We start from the raw sequence: 11392 nt of genomic DNA on the forward strand, positions 1-11392 counted from the left end.
TATAATGTAATCATCACACACAGTAGGGGCTCACGGTCTGGTGATACACTCACCGCCCCCTCGCGACGAACGCATTAATAGATAGCGCTGGAGTGAGAGTCAGCCAGAAGAACACAGACACAAACACAATGGGATATTCGCCTTCCTTCCGATGCATTGCATTTCTTCTGATTGCACTGCACCAGACCTCTGGATTCTGGTTATTTAACGTTATCTTCCCTCCGACAGCCAAACCTCGCGTCGTAAACAATAGCACTCCTCCTCTTATCATTGGTAAGCGATTTTACATTCACAGTTTGGATATTTAAATTGAGGGATTTTGTTTACAATTATACAATTATACAATTGTGCCTACATAAGGCAACCTAGACAAGATAACAGAGTGACCTCACTTTTAGACAAGTTCAAATTCATATATTGTGAAGTTTGTTGTAAGGTCCATCTTTGGCAACTAATAATAAAAAATAATAATACTTTTTTACCCCTTTGAAACAGTACCTGGAAATTTGGGTAATCGCCTGGAGGCCAAAATAGACAAGCCCACACTGGTGCACTGGATGTGTTACAAGAAATCTGAGGACTGGTTTCCTCTCTGGATGGACCTGAACATGTTCATGCCCATTGGAATTGATTGCTGGATTGATAATATAAGGTAACCGACTATGAGAACAAACTTTAACAAGAAATCTTTTGTAACGTTATAGTTTACTGTCACTTTTGAAAACTTTAATGAAGACATTTTTAATAAAGAAAATCTTACTGACCCCAAACTTTTGAGTGTAGTGTTTGTGTATATATATATATATATATATATATATGCTTAAAATGTAGTTTTACTTAATATTTACACTGCTTGTTTAGTTCACGAATGAACAGAGCAACCCTTTCTAGGTACCTCTTTTTCCTAATCATCATCAGTTCTGTATTTCAGGTCATTGACCTTTTGTCTATTGCTTTTGGAGGGTTCTCGAAGGCTGATGTCATAAGGACAGGCCAATGTATCATAATCAATATTAGTAGCAAATCTACTGTCCTAACTGTTTTTATTATCAGAAGCTGTGATATATTTGAACTAAAGCCTCCCTGCTTTTGCAACCTTTTAGGAATACATTTAAAATACAACTTCTTGTTTTGCTTTGGCTCGAACTTGATATGAATTTAACAGCTGCATCTTTTTGCGCAGAATTGTGTACAACAGGACAAGTCGCAAGACATCGAACGCACCCGGGGTGGAGGTCAGGGTCCCTGGATTTGGACAGACGCACCCTATAGAGTTTCTTGACATAAACAAGCTGACTGGTGAGTATAACACTAAGTAATTTGACCTCTTACATCACAACATCCTCATTTTCATCTGTGATGGTCTTTTTATTTTATAGGTTACCTTCATACCATGGTTCAACAGTTGGTCAGCTTTGGATATGTGCGAAATGAGACTGTCCGTGGTGCTCCGTATGACTGGAGAATCGCTCCAAGTAAGTTAAATCACAGTGACGGACAACAAAAATCATTTCACCATAGTACAAAACAAATAGTTGACGGTAGCCTCTGTGTCAGGACTATTCAACTGTAGAGCTCCAACTTAAATCAAATATACACAAACAAGCGAATCAAGGTCTTCAGGATTACATGAACATGACAGGCGGGTATGTTTGTTTAGGCTTAGAGTCAAACTGTGTAGGACAGTTGAAGATTCTTATTCTACATAATTGACATTGTATACACTACAGTAATAAATCAATAATATATACAGTATACACATACAATAAAATAACAACATTAATAATTGATAATGTTACACATTTTGGAGGAACCAGATTCTTATCAACCACACAGAAACTACTTAGAAACCACCCCAAACACCCTGGCAACGCCATAGCAACACCCTGGCAACCATTCACACTGTACTTTCATTCTGTGTCCCAATAACAATCTGTGAACGTTTATGTTTGGTACCACATAGATGAGCAGGAGGAGTATTTTTCACGTCTGAAAGGCTTGGTGGAAGAGATGCACGATGAGTACAAGCAGCCAGTCTACCTTCTGGGCCATAGCATGGGCAACAACTACATCCTGTACTTCCTCAACCAGCAGACTCAGGACTGGAAAGACCATTACATTAAGGGCTTCATCTCTCTGGGAGCACCTTGGGCAGGCGCTGTGAAGCCCCTCCGAGTCTTAGCATCAGGTACAGAGAAGAAATTTAAGAGAACTGTTTTCTATTTTACAATGTTATTTATTCCTGTGATCAAAGCTGAATTTTCAGCAGCATCACTCCAGTCTTCAGTGTCACATGATCCTTCAGAAATCTTTCTAATATGCTGAAATGCTGCTCAAAAACTTGTTAAAAATCGTTAATATTTTTTGTGGAAACTGTCATATATTTGTTTATGCAATTTTTTTAATTAATATAAATATTTTATATGATAAATGTCTTTACTGTCACTTTTGATCATTTAAAGCATCCTTGCTTATAGTATTTATGCATTTTTTTAATTAGTTTTTAGTTTGGTTTTTTTTAAATTGTATTTTAGTTTTTTATTATTTTGTGTGATTTTCTAATTAGCTTTATAGTAATTTATTTAATTAGTTTATTTGATTTATTATTTAAAGCACCCTTACTGAATTACACATTACAAAATTTTTCATTTACATAATTCACGCTCAAGGCACACGCAAAAAAAAAGGGATGAGGCCAGGTTGAGTAAGTTAGCAGTGTGTTGAAACTCATGGTTATGGTAAGGGGTGTGGTAATATTTCCAAAACACACTCGAAGTGGTTGACCAATCACAGCACACTAGTCCAGTCGACCAATCAGAGCACATTGGACTTTTCAGAAGGAGGGGCTTCATAGAAGCAGGAACTAAACAGAGTGTACCTGACAGACTGGGAAGAGATGTCAGATATGTGAAAAATAATGTGTTTTTTAACATCTAGTAGAGCCCAAAACCAAAATTAAGACTCTTTAAATGAGTTTTGGTCTTTATTTTATGCCTTAATTAGGTGAAAATGATGGCATACCCTTCGTGTCCAATATAAAAATCCGCGAAGAACAACGGATGACGACCACAAACCCGTGGATGATCCCTTCTGAAGAGGCTTGGCCCAAAGACCACACCTTCATCTCCACCCCCTTTTTCAACTACACCAATCAGGACTACCGGAAGTTCTTTAAAGACATTGACTTTGAGGATGGCTGGTACATGTGGGAGGACACCAGAAACCTCACAGCCGGCCTGCCCACACCTGGAGTCGAGGTCTACTGCTTCTACGGGGTGGGACTCCCAACTCCCGTGACCTACGTGTACGACGAGGGGTTTCCAAACTCCGACCCCGTTGATATCCTTTACGATGACGGCGATGACACCGTCGACAGCCGCAGCATGAGTCTCTGTAAGCGGTGGATAGGGAAGCAGGAACAGGCCGTGCATGTGACAGAGTTCAGAGGCATGGCTCATTTGGACATGGTCTTTAATCACAAGGTGCTGACAGCAATCCAGAGAATTCTGGAGGGAAAGTACCATGAGGAAAAGCATGTCAGCTTTGAACAGCCTCCATCTCTTAGTTTTGTGTGACGTATTCACAACTACATTATAAGTGCACTGCAACACTGGTATCATGTATAATGCTGGATTCACGCCATGTTATAATTACCGTAATCACGAGATGGCAACCCGTGATGTTCTACGTCCTCAGACTGAGAATTATGCATTTATATGGCAACACTCTCAACACCAAAATGAATCCGCAAGTCACTTGATACAAGTTGTAATTACGAGTTCTACAAGGACGTGTTTTTCTGTATGAGTCGGAAACTCATAATTACAGGAATTCCGACATGGCGTGAACACACCGTATGTCTTAATGATCTATTTGTATTGGTTTATAATATATTAATAGGCATGATATAGTCATTTTTTTCTTTTTTACAGTCTAGAACTGTATTTGTATTATAAAGAATTTATCAAATGTATTTAATCTGTACATTAAAGATTGCAGACACCATAGCTCTTAAAGTATAAAATGTACTGGATGTTTATGTAGCATAGCATAACTTAAACTGTCTATGCAACTGTAATATGTTAATCACAGTTCATATCTAAAAATTATATTTTTTTAGGCTGTGATATTTTTAAACTACTAGTTAAACTGCTGCTTACTATAAATATAAAAATATGTTTAACCATATTATTTGTCCTTGTTATTTGTACATCTGTCTGTACACTGCACTGATAATATTTGTTGAACTCTGTAACCTTTGAACTGGTTTAGAAGTTCTAAGTCTGATAAACAGCAACTTTTTTTGCAAACAAATTAAAATACGTTAGACAAAGGTTCAGAGTTCACGCAGAAACGGGCAGTCATTTTGCCAGGAAATCTTTCCTTGCTTAGTTGGAAAAAAAATAATTGATCGTTTCCTTTGAAAAATAGATATTTTGGCAGAATAGGATTCCTTTAATCAGTAACTCGTTTTGGTCGTATCTTTTTTTCCTCAAATCTCTATGATCTTTGAACATCATCCTCACACAGAGTGAAGCAAAGCAACCTGGCTACATGTGCAATTTGACAATGATTCCATGATCATCCCCTCCAGCCGTGACTATAGCGAAATTTGAATTGTTTTTGTTTATACATTTTGATTTAATAATTTTGATTTATTTTATTAATACATTTTAATGCTTACGACACAATAAACACATTTTCATAAATAATACTAATTTAGCATGGCTGGAATTGACCAGTTAGCATTGATGATCAGGGCTATTTTTTTTTTTTTTATTCTAAAAATACAATTTATTAAATTGTTTTGAGAAAGAGATTTCAGTAATTTAATACATACATTTATTCTAATACAAATTATATTATTCAGATAATCTGTAAAAGTACAACTGTTGTTCAGGCAGGATCAATTTTGTAGGCTAATTTGGTTTATGTATTTTATTCTGAAACTACATACAGACAGTTCTTGTAGTAGTTGTAATCCTTAATTAGCATCTTAGATTTTTAAAGCACACAAGGATTTCAAAATTCACATTTGAGGTATGTATGTATATGTGTAATATATAGTGCAGAAAATAAAATCAATTATTGCAGCCTTGCTAAAATCGAACTGTGTTTCAAAGCTCCGCCCACCGACTCGATGTGTTCTGCCATTGTTTATTCGCGTCTAGCTGCTTTAAAAACACCTATTACATGATAGCTACATTGTATTCTTCACAGTCACTGTCGCTCAGAACCAGAAGAGACACTTCTCAGACCACTCCTAGACCTCACGATGGATAGATGAACACAAATGCACCCTTGATCCTGTAAGCCAGCAGAGGTGTGAGCCACTGAAAGAGATGCTTCCCTGTCATCGGTTGAACCTCGCGATTCTCCAGCTGTGTTTGTTGTTGTTGGTGTCTTTTACCGACAGCAGAAGTTTGAAATGCGCAGAAGTTTGAAATGCTCGCCGGGGAAAGTGTGCTCGGGCTCGGACCCGGTCCGACCGCCTGTTGTTCTCAGTAAGTTATTTTATTGCAGCACATCCTTTTTGATGTAATGTCCTGTTGCGTTTTTTTGTTCTTGACACCAGACACAGTTGTTTACTTGTCTCATGATGAACTGTCATGTGTCTGTGTGTCAACCCAGTGACCCCCTACCTAGGCAACACTTACAATGTCCAGGTAGCTCACATGCTCAAATGTCGTGATGCCTACATTATTGTGATAGCGTTTGCATTAACATTAGATTTTGTTATATAATACAACCACTAGTACAGGATGTACAGATAGTGTGTTTTAACCTCATATCCATGCTTGTTATAGTATTATATAGAGTATTCAATATATTAATGTATTTATAATCAGACCTAAATCTAGTGGCTTAACGCAGCTTGAAAGCTGTTGATATTTTGGATAACAGTTAATGCACGTGACCAAACAAACAGCTGCGAGCGTTAGCTATGTGTACTTTTCCAGGAGAGCTGTCGAAGAAAGCAAAACCAAAACACAACACAAATCCAACATGTAAAAGCGATTGACTTTTATATATTGCATTTGTGTTGTGTTTATACTGTCTTTTTTTCTGCCATTTTCTTCTTTGTATCTGTTTGTTTTCGCTTTGACGGTTTCTCATATGACGCGATCATATGACTTGAGGAAGAAAATCACTTATTCAATGTCACTGATTGCGAAACCGGTCGTAGTTAAACAAGAAAACAACACTTATTTGGTATATTTTCATCCCTTATTGGCAAATTACGAAATGTATGCGCAAATTTCATAAATTGTGAAAATACGTGCTTTTTCAGACTTTATTATTGAAGTACCATGGGGTTGTCGTAATACCCTTTGTGTGTGTGTGTCTGTGTGATATCATAATAGTATAAGATACTTTGAAATATCTTAATATGTAATGGTACAATGTATTACCATATCTTACCATCACTGTTGCTAAAGTCACTAAAGTTAGTATCTGTGTTTTGGAACATGATCGCAGGATTTTAGTTGATCCAGGATGGTTTTAATGTGAACCATTTTCACCTCCTTGAGCTTGTACGAGTTAGAAACCATATAAAATGCTCCAAAACACACCTACCAGTGGAGACTGGATTTTACATCAGGTAGGCTACTTGCTATAGAAAATGGTTTGTCTTAATGTCTAAATTTACACTAGATCATTATTCAGCAATAAAAGATAGCTTAAATAATTTTTTTGTACAATAATATCTAATGCACACTTTTAAGTACACTATTTGACTAGCCAATATTTACATGGCACCTGATAGTAGGAGTATTTTGTGAATGTGGTGACTGACAATAAAGACACGCAAACTTTGCAGGAAACTATAGGTCTACTTGGAAACATAGTGGAGGGTCAAACTAGACCTAACCGGCAGACATTAGTGATGATAGAGATGTTTAATCAGTAGGTGATAAGATAAGTAGGTAATCTTTTTTTGAATGGTGATAGTGTCAAGTTTTTAATCAGTGATTCTTTAATCATATCTGAAGTAGTTTGTGAAGTGCTTCTGATGGAGTTTCCTGTGACAACATAAGTCATCATAAAATTTAAAATTCTAAATTTTTTTATGAATATTGATTCTAAGTGATTTATCATTCAAAAGATTATAAATGGTTTGTCCATAGTTCCAGGAGATCTTGGGAATCAGCTTGAAGCGAAACTGGACAAACCTAGTGTAGTGCACTACATCTGCTACAAGAAGACCAATGACTACTTCACGCTATGGCTCAACCTGGAGCTGCTGGTGCCGGTGGCCATTGACTGCTGGATTGATAACATGAGGTAAAGGGCAAAAGAACAACTGAAACCAGAAGTTGTGGATGTATCGCTGGCATATGACATCCATAACATTTTGTAAAACAAGTTTCCTTCTTCTGCAACAAACTTTATTGAGTGCAACAGTCAGGTTTCACAATTAAAAACTCAATTCATTTTCTCCATAGTGATTAACAATCATTTATAAACCTTTAAAAACAGACCTACTGTGAGCTATATTGATTCTTTAAAAAAAAAAGGGCAGTTCCAAATGTACTCTATTGAATGGGAAATTAGAAAGCACGCCTTTTGCTTCTTTTGATTTCATGTCGCCTGGTTTAAATATGCAAATACGTCATCAGCATCTGTTTTGTTTAAAGGCTACTGTACAATCGCTCAACCCACCTCACTGAAGCTCCTCCGGGGGTGGATGTCAGAGTGCCTGGGTTTGGGAAGACGTATAGTTTGGAATATCTGGATCCAAGTAAACGGAGTGTGGGTGAGTGGAAATTCTGTGGAAGTTTATCTCATTCTGTTAATTTGTCGATTGATAACTGTTTTGTCTGTTTCAGGGATGTACTTCTTCACTATAGTACAAGCACTGGTTGATTGGGGGTATACCAGAGACGACGATGTTCGAGGTGCTCCCTATGACTGGCGTAAAGCCCCCAGTGTGTATCTTCTTCTTCTTCTATTTATGCACCAAAACAAAGTTATGGGAATCGGTTGAGTCTTGTCTTGATGTCTAAATTGGACATTTTTGTTCCCTGATCTGTACCTGCAGATGACAATAAGGAGTACTTCTTGCGTCTGCAGCAGATGATTGAGGAGATGGCTAATAAGGCTGGAGGTCCTGTGGTCCTCATCGCACACAGTATGGGGAACATGTACACGCTCTATTTCCTTAATCACCAACCACAAGCTTGGAAGGACCGGTACATCAAGGCATTTGTTTCTCTAGGGCCTCCATGGGCTGGAGTGGCCAAAACTCTTAGAGTTATGGCAACAGGTACAGGCAAAATATGTTGTAGAAGGAGATTTACCCCTGGTTTCACAGACAAGGCTTGAGCTAGTCCCAGACTAAAATGCATGTTTGAGCTGTTTTAACTGAAAGCAACTTGCACTGGCATATCCTAAAATATAACAGTGCCATTGTTTTGTCTCAAGATGCACACCACCAGTAATGTTTTTTTCCAAGACTCGTTTATAAAAGCGAATTAAATTTCCTAATTGAACTAAGGCATAATCCTGGCTTAATCTAAGACCTTTCTGTGAAACCAAGCCTTTGCTGAATTAACGGTTCTGTGTGTAATTTTGTTTGACTGTACTAAAGCATAAAAATATCATAGAATGTTTGCTAAGATTTAGGATACTTGTTTCTCCAAAAAACAAAGCTACAGCCAGTTATTCTACTCTAAAATGTGCGTTCTGTGTCGGAATTATTGTTTTTGTGTTGGTCTGTGTGAATCCCACCTACTCCCAGTTTACCCAGTAGTATTTTGTCAACCTTGGGTTGCCAGATGGTGGAAAACACTGCGTATTGTAGCCATGGAAGCCAGCAAACGAACTGGGTCAGAGATCGCAGATTCTACCCGACTTAAAAAGCCTCGTCAGTAAAAACATTGCAAACGAATGCATTAGCTGATCAACTTGCAGTATAAATTGCTTTCCAATTGCCAGTTGCGCGGCATTTCAACGGTTAACTGTCAATAATACGTACTGCACCTTTAAATTTGATCAGTTATCTATGGCAAGCTTTTGTACGTCAATGCAATTCACATACAGTGGTGTGAATACACCTTTAATTTCTGAATTATGCCCTCAAAAATGTCAAAATAAATTTAAAGTCAAAACTGTCATGGTGATACAACAGTCTTGACATCATAATGAAGATAAAAAATCTTGAAAAGAAAACCAAGTAGTTTGGCACAATCTTGTATTGCTATTTTTTGGAAATAATATTATTTAATAACAATTATATTATTTAATAATCATTTCATTAACAAAACGTATTAATATTTTAAAAGCACGTGTCATGTGGTGACTCAAAAACAATCACAGTCACATTTATTTCATTCTTTATACGAAAAAGATTTTCAAAGCAGCTTTAATGATTGAAATAATATTTAATTATATTGGTTAAACTTTTTACTTTGAAAAGTATTTATAAACCTTTTTTGAAAATAATGATTGTTCAATACGATTTAAACCCTGAAAATGGTAAGTTTTTTTTAAACCATATGAAACGTTTCTAAGTGGCCGTTCACACAGAACACATTTTTTAGTGAAATGATAAAAACCTGCAAGACACTTTAAAAGAAAAAAAGTGGAACTTCATTTAACTTAGCGCTGGATTTTTAGAACAATTGGTTGATCTCATGTCAGTAAACGCGTCAACAACGAAGTGAAAAGATGATGCTGCCAGAGGGAGGGGAAGTTATTTTGAATAAAGATCACAAATAATGAATTTGAAAAAAATAATTAAGTCCATGTATAAATCATTTATAAGCACTGCAATATTCCATACAAATAAAATAAAAACTGAAACGTCCATTTTGATTTTACTTTAAAACCCATTTACGATCACTGGTTTGATCATTTGATTTTGGTTCCATCACAGGCGACAACAACCGCATTCCCGTCATCAGTCCTGTAAAAATCCGCACCCAGCAGCGAACGGCCGTCTCCACCGTCTGGCTCCTCCCCTACGCCCACTCCTGGCCCAAAGACATGGTCCTGGTTTCCACCCCAAACACCAGCTACACAGTCCAAGACTATCAGCGCTTCTTCAAAGATATTGACTATGAGGACGGCTGGGCCATGAGGAAGGACACGGAACCGCTGGTCAGTGCACTTCAGCCTCCGGGCGTTCCTGTCCACTGTCTTTATGGCAGCGGCATTCCCACTGCTCAGGGCTTCAATTACACAAACTTCCCAGATGTAGACCCCACCGTCATCAACGGGGACGGAGACGGAACAGTCAACCTGTTGAGCTCCACACAATGCAAACGCTGGAAGAGCCAGCAGACACAGCCTGTCCAAATGTTCGAGCTGCCCGGGAACGAGCACGTGGCCATGCTGTTGAACATAACCACGGTCAACTACATCAAGAATGTGCTGTTTACACCTTGACAGCATTGTGGCTTTACACAGGCTTTAACTTTCAGGACTTGGTTCTGCTTTTTGGGTGGATGCTAGTTTCCTTACCGTAATTGGTTGTCGGAGTTCCTTTTTGTGGAGTTGAGGTTTATCAGGACATCAATGATAAATAGTCATCTTTTGTTGGGCACAATCAGCATTTACAGAAATGATTCTTGAATTTTTTTTTTACTCAATTCCGATCTAAAATGTTAACATATAGATTTTACAGCACATAGTAAAATGTAATTTCCACTTGTTAAATGTAAAAATGGCAATTGTCTGCTGTTAATCCTTTTTTAAATATTGTCTGTTTCTTAACCTTTTTTAACTTTAACCTCTTATACCCACAACTTCTTTAATCTGCAGATTTTATCTAGTGTTCTTTTGAAATGTTTCTATCCAAATTGTACTGACACTGCAGTATCTCTGTTGATCCTACTAACAAGCAAGTGGCTATTTATCTGGCAGTCTGTGATCAGTATTGATTTATGTATTTTTGTCAGATGTTCTTGAATGTAGAATGTGCCTAACGGCTGGATATCTCACTGTTGCTCAATATACTGTACATCAGCTTAACCTCTAGACTGCATTTGTGCCACGGCTCAGGATGGGTTAACTCATGTTACATGTGAACAAAGTCTGCTGTTGAATATAATGAACAATGATTTGTGAAGCACGTTATTTGTCGCTTTTTATTATTGAGGTTGTAAGACTAAGTTCTATAATAAAAACTGTATTTTAACAGTACAACAGACAAGCAGTCCTGGTTTCACAGACAAGGCTTAAGTCTATTCCTGGACTAAAATGCATGTTTTAGCTGTTTTAACTGAAAGTAACTTGCGCTGGCATATCTTAAAATATGTCAGTGCCATTGTTTTGCCTCAAGATGCACACCACCAGTAATGGGTTTTTTTTCAAGGCACATTTGTAAAAGCTGCAAAGATGTCCTAATTGAACTAAGGCCTAATCTTTGCTTAATCTAAGCCATGTT

The 11392-nt window shown here is 37.4% G+C and overlaps 2 protein-coding genes across 2 annotated transcripts; both read left to right on the plus strand.

Moving 5' to 3' along the window:
- The first annotated feature begins 64 nt into the window (after positions 1-64).
- lcat (lecithin-cholesterol acyltransferase) lies at positions 65-4188 on the plus strand. The gene is made up of 6 exons (XM_082160319.1): positions 65-273; positions 496-652; positions 1184-1299; positions 1380-1475; positions 1964-2188; positions 3004-4188. Exons 1-6 carry the CDS (start codon positions 129-131, stop codon positions 3573-3575), a joined length of 1311 nt encoding a protein of 436 aa, XP_082016445.1. The 5' UTR covers positions 65-128; the 3' UTR covers positions 3576-4188.
- A 938-nt stretch (positions 4189-5126) lies between these two features.
- On the plus strand, positions 5127-11077 carry pla2g15 (phospholipase A2, group XV). The gene is given in 7 exon segments (XM_082160320.1): positions 5127-5417; positions 5420-5504; positions 7131-7287; positions 7641-7759; positions 7833-7931; positions 8045-8269; positions 9881-11077. Coding segments are annotated over 7 exon segments (1272 nt in total). The 5' UTR covers positions 5127-5342; the 3' UTR covers positions 10393-11077.
- The last annotated feature ends 315 nt before the right edge of the window (positions 11078-11392 follow it).

The sequence above is a fragment of the Leuciscus leuciscus genome (assembly GCF_965113295.1).
Source record: "Leuciscus leuciscus genome assembly, chromosome: 25".
NCBI lineage: Eukaryota > Metazoa > Chordata > Actinopteri > Cypriniformes > Leuciscidae > Leuciscus > Leuciscus leuciscus.